Source organism: Lepisma saccharinum, chromosome 19, assembly GCF_977018435.1.
Source record: "Lepisma saccharinum chromosome 19, izLepSacc3.1, whole genome shotgun sequence".
NCBI classification, from domain to species: domain Eukaryota; kingdom Metazoa; phylum Arthropoda; class Insecta; order Zygentoma; family Lepismatidae; genus Lepisma; species Lepisma saccharinum.
Window position 1 is genome coordinate 68,269,380 of NC_139247.1, and position 20,696 is coordinate 68,290,075.

The window sequence follows — 20,696 nt, forward strand, 5'->3', positions numbered from 1 at the left end:
GTCCATAACCTGATTAGAGTTTGTTAATTAGATTTTTCCAGAGGCATTTTCTGTTAATAAATAACAAGTGAAAAATATTAATTATTATTATCATTATCATTACTATTATTATAAATATTACATTGCCTGTGAATTCCGCATTGACTATAGAAATATTGACATATGCCCCTGGACTAATACATATTGTCTTTACCTTCAATATTCTCCACTGTCTTCCAACAGTATGAAAGTTAGATAAGATATGCATTAAAAACACCAGAAGGGCCCCACAGTTGTAATTCGAATTTGGAGGCTGCACGGGGAACAGTCCTCTCTCAGCGGCTTCAATTTCTCACCAGCACCGGCGAGAAAAGATTTCTTCTTATCGCTGGTGAACCCTAAACAAAAGCAATCTTTCCAAGTAGTTGCCAGCTTAGGCTGAAGTTGCAAACTTTAGGAGAATCTCTCTCAGCCTGGTACAATTGACACCAGGGGCAGGTGGATGAGAAACACTGTCATATGTTATTCGTGATTGAACCCTAGAAAGGACTTATGCCCCTTGTCCCTCCTCTGCCTCAACTCCCTTTTTCTTTCACCTTTGGTGTCGTAACTGTTCTTGTTGTACAGTGTTTTAAAGGATAATTGTTTCTCATTCTATTACCTCCACCTAGCCCCTTCTGCCCCTCCTCCAATCTATAATTAATAAAAACAGGGCACGAGCAAAATAGATTTTTGTCGTCCACCACTTTCATGTTCTTTCATCAATTATTTGCATTTTATTCTCCTTTCATATATTGTGCATTATTTTTTAACATTTCATTTTTCTCTTTAACAGATAATACTGATACTGGTTCTAGGGATCATATTGATTCTGGTGACGCTATCTTTTACAGTGCTATGGAAATTAAAACGTTTGAAATGCTGTGCATTGTTGCAGAAGAGGAGAAAAACGGATTACGGTGTTAAGACGTGAGTACTCATTTTTACATTTAACTATTTTATATACGGGACGTTGCAGGTTCAAATCATCCTTATTGAAGTTTTTCCAAGAGTTTTCTTTCATTTATAGAATGCTCTTTACATATAGTTCTCAAATGAATTAGGGGAAAACATTTTATTTCTTTGCATCTGGCATGGCCTTACTATTAGGACACACTTCCAGTACCCTCATCACTGTCTTTGATGTTTTCAATTTGAATCAAATAATATCTGCTTCATGTTGCCTCTGTAGATCTGTGGGTGAAAGTTAGAAAACCGTTTTGAGTTTTTGTTTTAAGTCCACTTTACGCACAGATAGGCTAATCAGGACTGGACCTACAGTTTAAAGTGGGAACTGAACGCAGTATGTGCCTCCATTGAATATTGAACACAGAACCCCTTGATTATAAGGCATCGAAGTTAGCACTACACTATCAGAAAGGTCCTGAAATTTAGAAATCCACTCATAAGTGTAACCACCAGTGTACTGTATCACTGTATCACATGTTCTGGCAGAATAAAGTGGTTACACTTGATAGTTCATGTGTGGCATTCAACTGAACGTGCAGTCGTGTGGCCACCCATCTAAATCCAGGGGAGATGTATGTTTAGCAACATTATAGATGATCTCAGTGATTTCTCTATGAATCCCCACAAAACCCAATTCATAGTAATGTTTGCTCTAAATTTACCATTACACGCCTCCCCACCTCAATGGGAAATTCTGGACTGGATAAAATCCTGGATGATCTAAGTCTCTTTGGTCATTTAGAGCATGCATCACATACGCAGGAGGAACATGTATATACTCGTTGCTTCCTCCTTAGGCATGTCAGTGCCAAGCTGTATGTTGCTGTAGCCACCTGAGGCTTCTTGCGAGAATGTTAAGTTCAAGTCTGACTGTTTTGCAGACATTTTGTTGCACCCCACACCCCGTGAGGTCACAGGTACCTTGATTGAAAGATGATGATAAGACACAACATAGATGCTGGAGTAGCTTTGATGACTGCAAAGGGCATATACAGTAATAGACTCTAGAGAATTAAAACCCTGATGACAACCAGGCTGAATGAACAGGTGAGGGTCACTATTTATATTTTGAGCCTTTGCAACACTGATTGAAGTTAGGCGCGATTTGACGTTTGCACGGAATCGTCTGGCATTAGTGACCATAACGTACTTCAAATGTTTTGTCAATAGCTTCATTTGTGTTGTTTATGTTGCCTTGGAGATTGCGCGACAACAATAAAATGGAATTAACTAGTGAACATTTTCGTGCGATGATTTTTTACGATTTTCGACGTGAATTATCAAGACAAGAGTGCATCGATCAACTTACTTCCACATTTGGCGATGAAGCCCCATCCTTTGCCACTGTGAAACGCTGGTATAACAAATTTAATCGTGGCCGCCATTCGCTCACCGACGAGATTCGCGAAGGTCGTCCAAAATCAGTTGTTGTTCAAGAAAACATTGATGCTGTGCAAAACCTAATACTGCAAGATCGTCATGTGACATACTGTGAGATTGAGGCAACCATAGGCATTAGTTTCACCAGCACATATAAAATATTACATGATCATTTAGCTGTGAGAAAGGTATGTTCTCGTTGGATCCCACACAATTTGACAAAAACTCAAAAAGACGCTCGCGTCAATTGGCAAACAAATGCTCAATAAATACAATCGTGGTGCTTCAAAAGACGTATATAAGATTGTAACAGGCGACGAATCATGGATATATGCATATGAGCCGGAACGTAAACAGCAGTCGACTGTATGGGTGTTTCAAGATGAACCCAATCCAACAAAAGTTGTTCACGCTCGAAGCACATAGAAACTAATGGTCGCCTGTTTTTTCGGTAAAACTGGTCATGTGGCAACTGTGCCTTTAGAGGAACGTAGAACGGTCAACTCTGAATGGTACACAACAATTTGTTTGCCAGAGGTCTTTGATCAAATACGGAAAACAAACAAACGCCGTCGGATCATTCTTCATCAAGACAATGCCAGCTATCACACATCTCGTCTAACAACCGACTTTATGAACAGTCAAAAAATCGAATTGATGGGTCATCCGCCGTACAGTCCTGATTTGGCACCCAATGACTTCTTCTTGTTCCCGAATGTCAAGAATAAATTGCATAGGCAACGATTTTCGTCGGCGGAAGATGCCGTTGATGCGTTCAAAAACCATATTATGGAGGTGTCTCAAGAAGATTGGAAAAACTGCTTTGACAAATGGTTCGAACGAATGCAAAAGTGTATTGACCATAAAGGAGAATACTTCGAAAAACAATAAAGCAGTTTTCAATGCCAAATTCCTGTTTTTTCATTGTTAGGCTCAAAATATAAATAGTGACCCTCGTAAGACACAACATAGATGCTGGAGTAGCTTTGATGACTGCAAAGGGCATATACAGTAATAGACTCTAGAGAATTAAAACCCTGATGGCAACCAGGCTGAATAAACATGTGAACATCAGCTCTCATTTCACTTTTTGTAGTTAAATCAGCACTTGAAGTGGTAGCTTGAGAGGGGAAGTTTGGTTGAGCCTCAGGGTTAGCGGGTCTGGTGAAGGGCGATTTGCCACTTTTGCCCCCAAATGGAAATATACTGTATTTGCTCCCCTATTTTGGCACTTTGCCCCCTCCCCTGGTATTGGAACCCAATCGCCGCCACTAGTGAAGGGCAACAAACACCAAAACAAAATGCTAATAGCTCTAAACCTGTCCCTCCTAACCTAACAATTGCTAACCTACAATCCCCTCTTAGGTCTAATAATGCATTACAGTGGCGGCAATTCTGTTCCAAAACTAGGGGGCAACTGCCCCCTCTCTAATCACGGACACTGAATCATGGGCGCCGCCAGAAATTTTCCTAGGGGGGGGGTTGAATCGAAGATGTCTAGGACACTCCCCTCAAAAAAATTGTGGCAAAACCGGTGGCATATGCAGAAGTTTCTCAAGGGGGGCTTCATTTTTAAAATTATTGCATAATTGGTAATAATAATAGTATTACTAGTAGTTGTAGCAGTAGCAGTTTTAGTTTAGTTTATTTTAGCATCCAATATTTTTTTTTATATGAATAATATAGTACTTCTTACAACCAAGATTACATAATAGTTACTTCAAACATTAGTAGTAGCAGCAGCAGAAAACGCAGTAGTATAAGAAGTTTCGAAACGTGTGAAAGTTACAGATTAGCAGAGTTTCAGTGTTGCAAATTATGAAAGCTTCGTACCAAATTTGATATCTCAAGGCCATTTTTAAACAATGACGCAAAATGAAGTGATATGAAGTGCTTCGTTTATAAATTGCCATAAATTGGAAAAAAGTAAATGGAAATTTCCAGGGGGGTCGACGGACCGGTTTGACCCCCTGCTACTGCCCATGCACTGAATGCATATGTGGTTAGGTAAGAAGTGCCAGGTTTAGAGCTCTTAGTACTTAGTTTTTGGCATTTGTTGCAAGCTGGGTGTGCCTCGCACCAGACCCCAGGCTTAGCTGAGGAATGCTTTCATGGTTTTACATGATTACAACGAGACAGCAGGAGATGTAAAAATTTTGCTACATTGGAGGTTATACCATCCCCCTGCACCCCTCTTTGTTTGAGCACTGAGTTAAATTGACATTTTTTTAGCAAAAAAGGGTAAGGAAAACTCAGATTGTGTTTGTATGTAAATAATCAGTTCAAGCTTAATGTTGTAGTTTTTACTTGTCAATGGTGTTTTTATGAAAGTTAGTACAGATTCAAAACAGTTTTCGTCTCATTTTTTGAGTGGTGTAAAAATATGAAGTGTCAAAGCATGCATGAAATATCTGAGTGCTCAGCGAATAAGGTGGTGATCAGACATTTGCTGGTCAATAATTTGCTCAATGAACATGCCCAAAGATAAGAAAAGGATTACTTTAGGTTAACAAAACCGTACTACTCGTAAATGTTAATTCACAAAAATTAATCTTGGTATTCATCTCCCAGCATATTTATTTCCATTACTATATTATATGGTGGGTCCAAACATTTATCTTATAATCTTATAAAGATCTAGTACTTTTAATAAATTGTTATATAGGAGTTAAAGTATACATAATCATAAATATGTTGCAAAAATAGTCACAACTCCTATCTAAAGGTCAATAATAAAACCGTAATTAAACTATTGTTTCAGTTCAGAAAACATTTTTTTACTGAACTGTAATATTGTTAACAAGGCACAATTTAGTTATTAAAAATCCAATAATTATCTTTCTCTTTCTCCTTGTCTCTGTGTGTGTGTGTATGTCTCTCTCCTACAAAAGGTAAAGGTAAAGTGCTCCCCTGTGCTTAGCACTACGCCATGAAGGCATATAGGGGGTGTGGGGGTAACGCCCCACACTTTCTTGATCCGGTCATGAGTGGGGTGATGTGATCAGCAACACGCCCCTGACCACCTTTACCCCCCAGGGTTTCCCCCAGGTACCCATGTCATTCGATGCTGGGTGGGCACCGGAGCTGCTTCCAACGTTAGAAAAGTTCCCGGATTTGAACCGGCCGAGGATCGAACCCGGGACCTTGAGCATGGTAGTCAGACGCGTTACCGACTGAGCCACCACGGCCAGTCTCTCTCCTACACACAAACATATACAGTATACATACCATTTCTGTATTTATTATGGATTCTGTTAACTGTGATCTTTTTATGCCATAGAGCAAAGAAATCTTTAGCACCATACATACTGAATGATCTCCCAGTTGCCCAATACACAACAAACCCAGACTATGTGTGTAGTTACATGCAGAAGGAATCTCCAAAATTCCATATCATTCCACAAGACAAGTTAATATATGTCTCGGAGATCGGAGAAGGGGCATTTGGCCGAGTCTATTTGGCGATGTTAGAAGATGTTGAGGATGGGCATTTCTGTGATCAACCTACAATGGTAGCGGTAAGTACATGATAATAAACTTACTAACTCTCTAGCATTCTTAAACCCGAAAGTTTATGGCTGCAGCAACACAAGCCTTCCATCCGTCCCTATCCTGGGCAAGATCAATCCAATTTCTTCCATTCTTACCAATTTTCTTTAGGAAATATGATAATTCTTAATATGTTCAATGCACTACACTGAAGACACATTTAGAAAAGAGAAATCATTGTGTGGTTAAGTTCATAGTTAAACTGGTGTCATCAGTGTGCTTGGAATGTAGTGTCTTGGGTTTGAGACCTTGTAAAATTAAGGTTTGATTTATTTTACTTTGCTTTTCTGCCACTTTTGGCTAATTGCAAAGATGAGAATGAGAGATGATATGATGAAATTGATGAAGGGGACACTCACAGTAAGATTAAGGATTTTTTTGGTCAATCTTAAAAGAAAAAAAAGATTGTGGATACATATGATACTAAAAACGTTACACAAAATTACTAAAGTCATAGTTCTCCACTCATATGGTCACATCTTCTCTATACAAAAATACTAAGGCGTTTCTACTTTACTTTTTTTTACTCAAGATTTCTAAGAGTTACTATTTTTATCCACAAAGTATTTAACAAGAAGGTTGTGTAAGAAATCTGGGGCACTCGTAATCACTTTCAGTTTTTATTATTTTAATTGAGCATATGCTCCATATTCTATAAGATTATATTTTACACGGGCATTTTATTGTAATATGTTCAGTGGTGCCAACTTATATGGGCCCATGGGGCTCGAGCTCACCTAATAATTTCTTGTATTATTTGTAATATATATTACTTACCTTTTTTCATGCCCAATTTATGCACAAATAGTTTGTTATCGTGATTCATGGTGAAGTGCTTATTGAACTCAGTAAATTACATTTTAAAGAAGATTCATATGAGTTACTAAATTATTTCCACGAAACTTACCTGTAAATGTTCTATTAATTTCGATGGCCTCCCAAGTGGATGGTGACAGAGGCCACCGAAATTAATAGAACATTTACAAGTAAGTTTCACGGAAATAATTTAGTAACTCACTGATGTCTTCTTATTATCAACTGCAATTTTTTTATTCCCTATAACATGAATCACATTTTTAAATAAGCAAGGATGCATTGTTGGTGTGCGTTAATATCATGATACATAGAGGGGAGGATTTATGAGAGTTTTTGTGTGTTTGAACCTACCCAGTTGTTTTTCACAAGTTGGCATCCCTGAATATGTTCATTATTCTAGTCTGATCTGCTTTGACAACATTCTAAATAACACCAATATAAATATTTGACACAGGTAAAGGCTTTAAAATCGTTGACTGAGGAAGCTCGGGTTGACTTCGAGAGAGAAGCAGAAATGCTCACTGGCCTCCGCCACAAACACATTGTGACGTTTCATGGAGTGTGCTTGGAAGAGCCTTTCAGAATGATCTTTGAATACATGGAACACGGGGATCTAAACAAATATCTCAGGTAGGAAACTGTACATAAATGCTAATAATTGTCAATTAAATTTATTGATAATTCCCACATGAACCAAACGAAATAAGAATCACGTGTGTGTGTTAGCTAACAAGTAAGCATGATGAAGGAAATTGATTTCTCAATATAACCAAATCTTAAAAAGCAATAGTAATACAGTGGAACCCCAAATTAATGTTTCTCAGGGGAAAGTCAGACAGCCACATTATGTCTGTATCTGTAGAAAACCATGCTACACTACTGGAAAGTAAAGTGTTCTGTTCTGTTCTATTCTGTTCAGTGTAATGTTCGCATGTGCTCAATTGCAGTGTGAATAAATTCTCGACACAAGTGTAGTGTGTATTTGAATTCATCTCAATTTTTATATAATTCGCCTGCATTCAACGGAAACCTGGCTATTGCGGAATTATATTCTAGTCCCTTCAGATTCCATTTAAATAGGTTTCACTGAGTAAAGAAACACTTGTGTTAGATTTTCATCTCCTCAAGGATATTATGCTAATAACAATATAGAAGGTTATTGCAATTCATAATTATAGGGTGACACAGGGAAGCGTACTCATTTTTGAATGAATATTACACAGTTAATTGTACACCAAACTGTATTATTTTTGTTGTATAATGTGTGTGATCTATTGCCATTTATTTTACATTTATTTATTTATTGCAGTCACCATGGAGTCGTGGTCGGTGGAACATTGCATGTTCACGTATGATGCCTATGTGAGAAACGGCGATTCAGTGGTTGCAGCTCAGAGGTTCAGCACCTGGTGGTGTTTTTGGAGTTACAGTGCCTTTGGTTCGAAACTACTCAACCCATTTTAAGATTGTTTTGTGTGTTGGAACTGCTTCATGCTGCCTGCAACCACTGAGTCGCCGTTTCTCACATAGACATCATACGTGAACATGCGATGTTCCACCGACTATGACTCCATTTTAACTGCAATAAATAAATAAATAAATAAATGTAAAATAAATTGCAATAGATCAAACACATTATACAATAAAAATAATACAGTTTGGTGTACAATTAACTGTGTAATGTTCATTCAAAAATGAGCACACTTTCCTTTGTCACCCTGTATATTATTGTATTTCTAATATAATGCCAATGGCCTGAACCCTTTCAGTACGAGTTTTTGTTTTAAGTCCTCTTTATGCACAGACGGGCTAATTGGGACTGTACCTACAGCTTGGACCTATGTGCCTTCACTGGATATCAAACCTGGGACCCATTGACTATGTTACCACTGTGCCATCAAGAGAAGCATAAGTATCATAGTGTGTGTTTGTGTGTGTGTGTTGCAAAAGGGAGGAGGAGGTGATTGGTCATTCTACCTTCTCTCTTAATTTGGTCAAGCACAAGACACCCACCCACAGTCATGGCCGTAGGTAGGGAAAAAAATTCGGGGGCGGGGGGGGGGGGAGGGGGTTCACTCATAATTATTCCCATGTGCGTCACAATAAATTTGAATAATAGAAATAACAACAACGATAATAATTATTAAATAATAATAATTAAAATTTCATAATAAACTAATTTATACCAAATGTATTATTATTATTATCATTGCTATCCTTATATCCTTGAGGAGACTTTTCTACTGTACCAGAAGTGTGAATATGCAGCACAATTGTTTTTATTATTATTATTATTGTACGTTTCATGCAGTGTGTACTGAAATGCATAGTTATTATATTTTGTTATTAAATTTTAGATACATTCAGGAAAAAGCTTTGAAAGTAAGATTAATTTCAGTCCTATAGTTTGTTGTTTGACCATTCACAAAACTTAATTTTTGGAATTTTGAAAACTGTGGAACCAGTTATTCTTTGGATTAAATGGTAAAGCATATCCTGGTGCCTGTATTGTAACCTCATTTTTGCAATCTAATGCTGTTTTTCTTTGGTTATTCTGTTCAAATACTAACTAACTGGATTTTATTTCCATTAATAACAATACAACTAACAAACACTCTGCTATTTTGTAACTTGAAATAAACGATATCAATTTGGGGGGAAGGGGGTTCTATGGACCAGTTTGATCCCACTTTAGTTTAGTTTAGTTTATATGCATCCAAGGACTACTGGTGTGTACGAATTACAGTACATGGTAATATAGGTCATGTCAATACTTACATTACAATACAATACTACATTAATAGATTTTACAATACAAAATATATAGCCAAAAATTGTAAAAAATTGGGTCTTACTCTGGTATTATATCAAAATCACAAAAAATATATAACAGAGAAGATATAGAACATTACAGCCTACTTCTAGGTGATACTAATTATCCACCTTCATTTGACATTTAATTTTACAAGAATAATATGTGATTATCAGAGCTAGGAATTTTAGGTGCTGCACCTTAAATTTTTTTGTGTGAAAATGGGTAAAAAAGTGACTCATCCCAAAAATAAGCACATATTGAACTCTACTCATGGTGTTTCGGTTGCACCTTTTTGCACCTTTTTCACAATCTCAGAACCTTTTCCACCTTTTTCACAATCTAAGAACCTTTTGCACTTTTTCGCCCTTTTTGCATCTTTATCATTTTTTTTAATACAACTCACACGCTGTTCAACCCCACCCACATTCGAGGCACGGCTTCTTGGCACGCGATCCTTGTTTACCGCACAACAATGAATCAGCTTTCTTCAGTTCTTGGACGTTAATGTAGTAAGCACGCAGACTTTAAACAGTGCCAACAATGACGCGTTACAATTGCTAGAAGTTGTGCTCTTTTTGTCCTATGCTGTGTTGTTTACGAATTGTTGTAGGAAAGCTGTTTTGTTTTAGTTTCCTTCTCCTGTATCAGCGAGCAAGGTAACTGCAGTCTGTGATCTACTGATCGATGCATCGGATTTGCTTGTTCACCATGCCAAACCATAAAGTAAATGTTGGAAAACTGCAGGACATTGTTAAACAGTTTAGCGGTGATGGCATTCAGAGTGATGGATCTGTTCTGAGGTGTGATGTGTGTGATATTTCTATTGCTGTTGATGACAAACACCAACGCACTCGGGTTGTGCAGCATCTACAAAGTGGGAAGCACGTCAGGAATAATTGATTGATTGATTGATTTAGTTTATTTTACTTCACGTTTTGTGCCTCTTGGCTAATTTGCGAAGATGGGGATGAGTGATGAAATGAAGAAATTGATGAACGGACATTCACAAACAACCAAGCCCGACCGGTATTCGAACCCGGGACCCTTGGCATCGCAGCACGATGTGCTAACCACTCGGCCACAGGGTCGGGAACGTCAGGAATAAAGAACTACGAGATGGTAAAGGTGGGAAGTGACAGCAATTCATTGGTAAGGCGCTTGCATCTTCGAGTTCCAGAAATACAAATTAATTTTTCAGTGAGACAGCAAGGACATCTATAGCATGTGGAATACCTCTTTCGAAACTTAACAATCCTGTCATGAAATCATATTTGCAAAAATATACTGGGAAGTCAGTTCCAGATGAGAGAACCTTAAGGAAATCTTACCTTCAACCTCTTTATGAAGCTAAAATCTCGCAGATCAGGCAAGTAGTAGCTGACCATCCAGTATATTTCATACTAGATGAAAGGTAGGCAAAACAGGTACGTTTTGAACATTTTAGTAGCACCTCTTAATGGACATCAAGTGAAACCCATGCTTTTAAAAACTTATTTTCTCGGCAAAACAGATAATGCAAGTGTAATGCAAAGTTTCAATGATGCATGTTATGTATTGTGGCGGGAGGGCATAAAATATGATAGAGTGTGGTTAGTTCTTACAGACCAAGCATCTTACATGTTAGCTGCATTTTCTAATCTGAAGAATATGTATCCTAACTTAAAACATGTGACCTACATTGTTCATGCTTTGCATATAGTTTGTGAAGCTCTTAAAGATGAATATACATATGTGAACAAATTTGTTTCTAGCATTAAGAAAATACTGAAAAAGGGTTCTTCTAGAATACAGAAGTACGTAGAAATTACGAAACTTCCACTACCACCCTCTTCCATCCTCACTAGATGGGGTAGATGGTTAAAAGCTGCAGTGTTTATTTGCAATCATTTCCATACAATATCGAAATTTTTAGATGCTTTGCTTAGTGATTCCTCAGCTGTAGAAAAAGCCAAAAAACTTGCATTTAAACAGGAATTGCAAGATGAACTCTATATTGTACATGGCTTCTCTTTCCTTAATACTGCAATCACAAAACTGGAGGAGCAGTGTCCTGAAAAGGAAGCACAGTGGGCTGTTTTGATGGATGTGCAACGAGAGCTGCAATGGGTCAGGAAAAAGAAGTTAGAACAAAGTTTAGCCAAAAACCCTGATGTTCAAGAAGTCCTAACCAACAAGGATGTGGATTGCCGGTTGAAAACAAAATACGCACCACTTGTGTCTGTTGACGTTGAATGTTCTTTTTCAACTTACAAGTATCTGCTTAGTGACCGAAGATGTAGCCTCACTCAGAAGAACATAGAAATTTTGAATGTAATCTATTTTAACAGTTTTCAATATGACTAATTCTAAGCAAGTAAGAAGAAGCCTATTTTCCTTTATGTTGCTTTCTAATGTATCAGAGAATTTTCTTTGCTTAGTTATATTAAACGATTTAAAACCAGAGAATACTCTATGTGTTTATCCAGACAAGTTGAATCATATATGTATGCACTGCTCACAATAAATTTTACATCTGAAAATTAGCACCTATTTTAGCACCTTTTTTGTACAAAAATTGGCACCTTTTTTGCACCTTTATTGGCAAATTTTTGCACCTCAAATTCCTACCTCTGGTGATTATACTACATTATGTATACTTGTCTTATGTAAAAGTCGCTTCCATGTATTCTGCTATAGAATAAAAAACATGCTTCAGAAGCATTGATTTTATCTTGTGCTTGAATATCATCAATTTTGGTTCTTTCCTCACATCTTGTGGTAGTTTATTGACGCTGATATTGTTCCTATGCTTACCAAACAGCATTATATAAAACCACTATGCACTATACAAGTATGTGTTTTATAGGACGAACGTGCTATGAAGCTGGATATCCTAGGTTTGAACTCTTATCAAGGTGGATTTAAACCCATATCGAACAGGAAATTAAAATGTTGGAATGGAATGTTGGTAAAAAAAGAAAATAGAAAACATTATAATACTGACCAAGGCAAATTTATTGTATACAAAACTATGCACTAGAAACATAATGTTTCCACCCAATAACAGGGTGTTCTTCAGCCAAAGATTCACAATAAATTGAAAGAGATCTTTCTTTAGTTTATATTTTTTTTATACAATAAATTTGCCTTGTCAGCATTTGAGTGTTTTATTATCATAGAAACAAGTCTTAACAACCTTATCATTGGGAATTTTGGGACAATCACAAGGGAATTTTCAGTCTGATTCAGGAACAGCTCTGGAAAGAGGACAGCAGAAGTGAACATGAAGGGGTCGCAGGTGAGCTGCAAGAATTAACCCATTTCCCTCAAATTTCAGAATTCAACATTTTGAAAATTGTTGCTCGATCATTTCAGCATTGTTTCCCTGTTGTATTTTTGTGAAACTGCAAATACATTTTTGAAAATGTGTTACAAATTTTGGTTTCTGAACTTCCATTAATGCAACATGCCAGAAGTTTCGAGGAGGGGAGGTGGGGGTTGAACCCTAAATAAAACCTCTAAATACGGCCATGCCCACAGTTACCAATAACAGAAAAGAATCTGTACTTGATCACTTACTCTGGTCTCACCTCAAATGCTTGCCCATCAATGCTTGGGAAGTTTTGATAGATTATTAATTATGATCAACTGATTAATTTGGTTTATTTTACTTCACATTTCTGTCACTTTTGGCTAATTGTGAAGATGAGAATGAGTGCTGATATGATTAAATTGATGAAGGGATGCTCACAAAGAACACCAATGCCCAGGCTTGGAATTGAACTCCAGGATTACTCTGCCATGGAGGCCGGTTGATGGATGATTAACTTTCCAGCTATTCTAAACAATGAACAATTGACAAATCAGTGAAATTATTGCTACAGTAATGAAGTCCTGGACATGCTACTGCTGTTACTGATCCTAGAACATTTTATTTGTAATTAGTTGCTGAATTACGAAATTCTAATGTTGTGGTGTAAATATTACGAGATCACTGAAATTAGCAATGTCTTCAGAAAACGTGCCCCCACAGCTCTTTCAGTGTTTGAAATAATTCCCTTTACCTTCTAGCTCAGTCGGTAGAGCATCAGACTACCATGCGGAAGACCTGGGTTCAAATCCCAGGGCAGGAGATCTGGACCAGTTATTTCCCCATTTCTGCATGGCTCTGAAGCCCACCCAGCCTCGTAAATGTGTACCTGGGGAGTAAAGGCAGTCGGGCATGATGCTGATCACATCATCCCAAGGCCAAGATCAAGAATATGTAGAGCTCTATACTTCCACATCACTCCATAGGACTTCATGGCATGAGTGCACCTTTACATTATCTTGCCTTCTCCTCATCTGATTTGAAGCTTATTATAACAGATGTGTTTTTATTTCCAGAGAAAGGGGGCCAGATGCGGTACTGCTTGGTCTCAAACGGAAACCCGAGAAGCTTTCAAGGAGAGTGTTAGTACTTGCATGTGAACATATATCTGCGGGAATGGAGTATCTTGCAATACGGGTATGTAAAATGAAGAAAGCAGGTTTGGTGGTTGAATGCGTTAAGTGGTAGACTTTGACAGAGGACCATGCCAGGCTGCCAAAGTGGCATCTTCGTCTTCCTTAAAAAAAAAAAAAGCGACGAATTCCCAGGCCTGCCTCTGAGCCGTCGGACAACTGTTTCACTGTTTCCCTCCAATTTTGGTCACGAAAAGCTGAACACCTTTGACAACAATGCGACTCTTATCCCATTGTTGAACTCTTTTTGAAAATGATTTTTAGCCTCTTCTAAATTTCATTTTCATTAAAACTGTTGCATTCCTGCAATGTTTTTACAACATTTTGATCTTAGTTGCAAACTCCACATACACCAATGCCGCAAGTCTTGGAAGTTCTTTGTAAGTGTCCTTTCATTCATCATCTTGATTAGCCAAAAGTGGCAACACAAAATAAGAACGACACAAATACTAAACGAAAATAGGTTTTGTTAATCACACAGATATAACAGTGAAAGCTGTAAATGCATTTTATATACCATATTTGCCAGTGTATAAGATGCAATGTTTCCCTTTAAAAATTAGTCTGTAAAACAGGGTGTGTCTTCTACTTAGTTTTTGATTAACAGTACCTTTAATTCTGATTTAGATGAGGTTTCAAGCGACTCTTTATTTAGCTCTGGAGATGAATATTTGTGTTTTGATGAAGATGTTTAAAATGTATTCTTTCCTAGTTACAGTATGTAAGTTCTTTGTTGAAAATAGATCTACATATTATTTCATATTTGAAATACTGTAAATTAATATTCAGTGATATGGGGTGCATCTCATACACTGGCCAATACGGTACTTGGAGGACTATATAGAATCTGAATTGTCCGTGCAACTCATTAATTGAGATATGAAAGTAAGTACAAAGGTACATATTTTTGATGATTACTTCGGTCAGTAGGATATTTGCCATGTTCGCTTGATTTTGTTTATTTTACTTCGCTTATCTGCCACTTTTGACTAATCGCAAAGATTACGATGAGTGATGATATGATGAAATTGATGAAGGGACACTCACAAAGAACATCCATGTCCAGGCTGGACCCCTGCCATTCAGGTTCGATTCTCAGAGTGAGCGATTTCAGGTGTGAGTTTTTACAGCCATACATGAATTGGCTCTGGGGTCCTCCGGTCTCTAATAAATGGGTATCCATGGGCAAGGGGTGGGGCTAAAGGCAGTTGGAGCATGATGGTGATAACATCACACAAATGGTAAAGATTGTGAATGTGTGGAGCCCTGTCTCTACATTCCTCCATATGCAATGTGGAAAGGGAGTAGCTGTACCTACTCCTTAAAAAAAACAATTGAAGGTTATTTAAATAAATGTAAATAATTTCTGTAATTATTGAAGTATTGTATTGGGGAAATTATTGGCAATTTTAACTGATCCTGCCTGTGGGCCAATACCAATGGAGTAATGATTTGTCCAGTCTATATTGAGGTGCAGTAGTTAAGTTAGTAGGTTATCTGACTACCACAACTGGAGATGAAAAACCTGGATCTTTACTTTCACTACGTGGATTTTATATAGTAGTTCACCATAACAAATCTGATAACATATTTATACTGACATTTCCTTGAAATACCTTGGAATTACTTCAATATCATATAAATCAAATAAATTTTTTGTTTTTTTCTAATGTTTTCATATGTCCATGTAAGTCATGCTACAACACACGTTTGCTTATTTTTCAGAGATGTGTCCACAGGGATCTGGCTACAAGAAATTGTTTAGTTGGAGATAAAATGTTTGTTAAAATTGGTGATTTTGGGATGTCTCGTGATATCTACACCTCAGATTATTACAGAGTAAGTATACTGAAAGATTATTTAGAATCAAAAACCTATCAATTTTAATATCAACTGTCACATTGCTTTTTCTGTTCAGAAATGAAGATTTGTATTTTGAACAGTGTAATTGAAAGCAATTCTTTCCTCTACTGCACTAAAGCAGTTGAGATGTTCAAAGAATGAATATAATGAATATTCATGTAAATGTAATATGTGTAATTTGTCCTTGACTAAGTGCAACACATCAGTAATATATTTCGTTCTAGCTTGACAGTCATCCATTTCTTCCTGTACGATGGATGGCACCAGAAAGCCTACTATACCACAAGTTCACAGTAGAGTCCGATGTTTGGTCATTTGGTGTCACAATGTGGGAAATATTCTCTTGGGGTAGACAACCATGGTCAGGGTTAAGTAATCGTGAGGTAAATATATTTGAATGTATTTGTGTGGAAGTATGTGTACAAGAGTAAAGGAAAAAAGAACGAGTTCTTGTTTTCCATATAAAATTTAATGTGGTCCTTCTCTATGTAATATAAATTTGTCAGTTTAATTTTTACTACGGTTTGGTTTGGTTTGAGTTGGTGTTTTAAGTCCACTTTATGCACAGTAAGGCTAATCGGGACTGGACCTACAGTTTAAAGTGGGATCCGAACCACTTGAGCCTCCACCGGGTATCGAACCCGGAACCCCTCGATTACAAGGCAATGACGCTACCACTGCGCCATCGGGGAGGCCCAATTTTTACTATGGATAGAACTGATCAACTGGTAATATAACTTACTTGCTTGCAAATTATCAGTGAAGTAACATTCACACTAGTTAATATTATATTCAACTATATTACTCAGTTTCGACACAATTTCACAGATCTTTTTGTGGTTATGTGGTTATACCTAGTCATATCATAAATACTGTCACAGCTTTGGAGGTTAGCAGGACACCCTCAGGGCAAGGGCAGCACATGCCCATGGGGAGCTGTAACACCTGAGTCATTTTGTGGTGAGCTGCAGGTGGGAGGAGGTGATTGTGACACATGCCAGGATGGAATGGACCGAGTATGAAAATCAAGCTGTCATTGCACTACATAAGGTAGGGAAAGCAGCAGGTGAGATGTTTTCAAACATCTCCAGAAGCAGCAAATCTCAAAGAGGTTCATTTATCGCACTATCCAGCGATACACTGAAACTGGAATTACGAACGACTGGCCCACAGCAGGATGACCTCGAACAGTGAAAGCAGTGGTGGTGTGTGTGTGGAGCCTGTCAGGAGACAGTCAGTGCTGGCTCGGGACCACAAAATGTCCATGTCTCATGTGTTCGTTATGACTTGGGACTGCCAGCTTACAAACGACGTACAGGTAATTCCCTCACTGATGTGGCAGAGGTTGATCAAAGCCAAGCTCCTACTCATGTGGTATGCAGCAAATTGGCACAGACGAATCCTTGTCACTGATGAAAAAACAGTTCAATGTTGAGGAGGCATTAAATGCCCAAAATGACAGGGTATGTGTGAGGCATTTATGAGAAGCTGCCGGCAAGGCTTCGAGAGTCCAGAGGGGCCATCATCCAGTGTCAGTTATGGTGTGGTTGGGGGTGAGCTACAAGGGTACCACTGAGCTGCATTTCTGCGAGCAAGGCATCAAAACATCGGCCAAGGTGTACCAAGAGACAGTTCTTGAGGGTGTGGTCAAGGATCTCATGAACACACTCTTTCATGGTCAGGCCTGGGGTTTCCAGCAGGATTCGGCACCTGCCCATAACAATAAGATGACCGTGACCCAGGAGTGGCTCCAAACGAATGTGCCGGACTTCATTTCCACATCTGATTAGCCCTCTGGCAGCCCCGATCTTAACCCTCTGGACTACAAATTGTGGGCTGTGCTTCAGGATATGGTGTGCAAGAAACACCCCAACATTAACACCCCAAAGCTCTCTTGAAGGTTTGAAGAGTTCTCTCTTGAAGGCAGTGGCAGACTTCCCTGTAGATATCATGCGTAATGCAATAATGCAATTGATGCATGGTTACAAGAACTGAAGGACTGTGTGTGTGCTAAAGGTGGTTATTTTGAGTAGCTATAGGTGTTTTTGTTTCTCACATATCCATGTAGTACATATTCTAAGAATATTACACTATCGGTAACCATCTTGTGTCTATTTCCTCCAAACCTTGCAACAATATTAATGATATGACCAGGTATAAAGAAATAAATGCGATGTCAGTTAAAACAGATGATCAGTATCCATTCATCATATCATCACTCATCCCAATCTTCGCCAGTTAGCCAAAAGTGGCACAAAAAGCAAAGTAAAATAAAGCAAATCAATCTTTGTGGACAATCTGGAAAGGTTTATAAATATTATATTGAATAATGTTTAACTATTCATCTTATTTCTCTTGTAGTTTACAGTTCTCAAAATTGACTACATTGTTAAAATTGGTACATTAATCAAACAAGAATAAATGTCTGATGAAGGAAGCATGTGTTTAATAGACTTACATATCCACAAAACTATTGATAATATCCAGGGAACAGCAAAAGCAAACTACATGAAGATTCGCATGAATGCTCTAGAAGGAATTCGAAGCAGATGTAATTTTTCAGATTTTGGAATGTCATAGCAGTTTTTGAAAAGGAGAGGAAAATTCGAAAAATGCTAATAGTCTCCATTTGGTGGTCTCTGTTACATCTGCTTTTTGCATCCTCTGCATTCAATTGAAGAAATTCTGGGCAAATTGAATAGGCAACAATTTATTTACCACTCCCATGGTGACTTCATTATTTATACTTATATTGACATCTAAATATTGAATTGTCCCATTATTTATTATCTGCTTCAAAATGTTAAATATATATTTGTGCAAATACAAGCTAATAAACACAAAAATTAACTTTGTTTGAGGAATCTTTATTCACAGGTAATCATATTAAATACAGTACAAGCTATCCAAGGTTAAAGGCTGAGTGAGCCCCAGAGCTACTCATGCAGGGACATTAACAAATATTCCTGTGTGATACCACTCATATGCCTGTAATCGTAGTTATATCTTCCATGTGGCACATACCCTCCTAGCTGAATCCTTGTAGATATTGTTAGATCCATGGTCAAACTTTAATCAAGGAAATTACCTACGTTCATCAAATGTGTTTCTATCATGTTATGCTCTATTCAATGTCAGACAATTTTTTATCTGTGTCTTTGGTAAAAAAAATCATTTTAATTCTTATTTTTTCTACATTTTAGCTGAGTCAATGACTTTTGGAAAATTGCACATTCTTTACAAATATATCATGGGTTTTGACCAAGAAAAAAAAAATTAAAAAAAATTGAAATCTAAATTTAAACTCAAAGTGCTGCTTGTGAAACTAATAAAGTTAACCATCTCTTAATCAAATTAATATTGTTTCCATTTGATAATGATGGTGGGCCTCCCAGGTGGTGTAGTGGTAATGTCATCACCTTGTAATCAAGGAGTCCCTGGTTCGACAGCAGTGGAGGCACATAGTGGTTCTGGATCCTAATTTAAATGATACGTCCAGTTCTAATTAGTCTATCTTTCCATAAAGTGAGCTTAAAACAAAAATTCAAATAATGATGGTATTTTTTCTCTTTTAAGGTGATTCAAAATACAATTGATGGTAATGTACTGGATCAACCTGCCAACTGTCCCTCACAAGTGTTCTCTCTAATGTTAAAGTGTTGGATAACAAATCCACAGAAGCGACCTAAAATGGCTGACATTCACAAAAAGATAAATAACTTACTTGGTTCTATCCAGGATTAATTTATATTTAATCTATCCTTTGAAATTGTGATCCCTTCCTGTGATTTTTTTTGTACAAAACTGTTGAATACAAAAATTTTCAGGTGATTCAAAATACAATTGATGGTAATGTACTGGATCAACCTGCCAACTGTCCCTCACAAGTGTTCTCTCTAATGTTAAAGTGTTGGGTAACAAATACACAGAAGCGACCTAATGGCTGACATTCACAAAAAAGATAAATAACTTACTTGGTTCTATCCAGGATTAATTTATATTTAATCTATCCTTTGAAATTGTGATCCCTTCCTGTGATTTGTTTTGTACAAAACTGTTGAATACAAAAATTATAATTTTGTAAAATGATCTACAATGGTTGTGAAAATGAAGTTATGGCTCAATTAAAATTTAACTGTTAAGATGTTTAAATTTTGTTTTAATTGTTGTATCGATATGAAAAATATAATAGTGTAAAAGTGAAATATATACATATATGTATTTTCTAAAATTCATTCACTGTAATTTCATATTTTTATGGAATCAATTTTAAGGTATTGCTCAATAGTAATAAATGTTAATCAATAATAATGTCTCACTTTTCTTTCAAACTGTTACTTAAGATGACAACATATTGAAAAGATAGGCGAATATGTGGTATATTTTTAACGTTTTGCCTACTCCACCAACCAGATAGTTGAACCTTGATTTTAGTTTTCAGAGGATGAAAGTGAAAAACTTAATTCAAGGAAATTGTGAAAGCAAGGGAAACCCTGATAAGTATGAGCATGAATTGATGAAAGGAGTGGATAAATGAAATGAAGCATCTGCTTCACTGACTATTAAAAACCTGGATCTCTTAGTTTCTAGCATACCACACAATCACTCCATGATAGAGGTTGACTTAAATGAATTATATGGTTTCAATTCACACAGTTCTGGGTATGGTACTAGAAAATTTTGTGGTTTGGCAAAAACTGCTTTTGCATTTTCTTCCTTAAAAGTTTATCTTCAAAATTCCCCTTACTAGTCGTCTGTTTTGCATCCCTGCTTCTAAAAGCAATGCCAAGAAATGACAATTTAT

At 37.1% G+C, this 20,696-nt stretch overlaps 1 protein-coding gene across 1 annotated transcript in view; it reads left to right on the forward strand.

Moving 5' to 3' along the window:
• The window catches only part of LOC146003047 (BDNF/NT-3 growth factors receptor-like), a 122,194-nt gene extending 102,103 nt beyond the window's left edge, over positions 1 to 20,091 (forward strand). Inside the window, exons 9-15 of the mRNA XM_083141211.1 lie at positions 815 to 948; positions 5,648 to 5,885; positions 7,187 to 7,362; positions 13,913 to 14,033; positions 15,755 to 15,868; positions 16,117 to 16,275; positions 19,469 to 20,091. Of these exons, the coding sequence (XP_082997337.1) occupies positions 815 to 948; positions 5,648 to 5,885; positions 7,187 to 7,362; positions 13,913 to 14,033; positions 15,755 to 15,868; positions 16,117 to 16,275; positions 19,469 to 19,636 (1,110 nt within the window). The 3' untranslated portion in view covers positions 19,637 to 20,091. The remainder of the gene's footprint in view (positions 1 to 814; positions 949 to 5,647; positions 5,886 to 7,186; positions 7,363 to 13,912; positions 14,034 to 15,754; positions 15,869 to 16,116; positions 16,276 to 19,468) is intronic.
• The last annotated feature ends 605 nt before the right edge of the window (positions 20,092 to 20,696 follow it).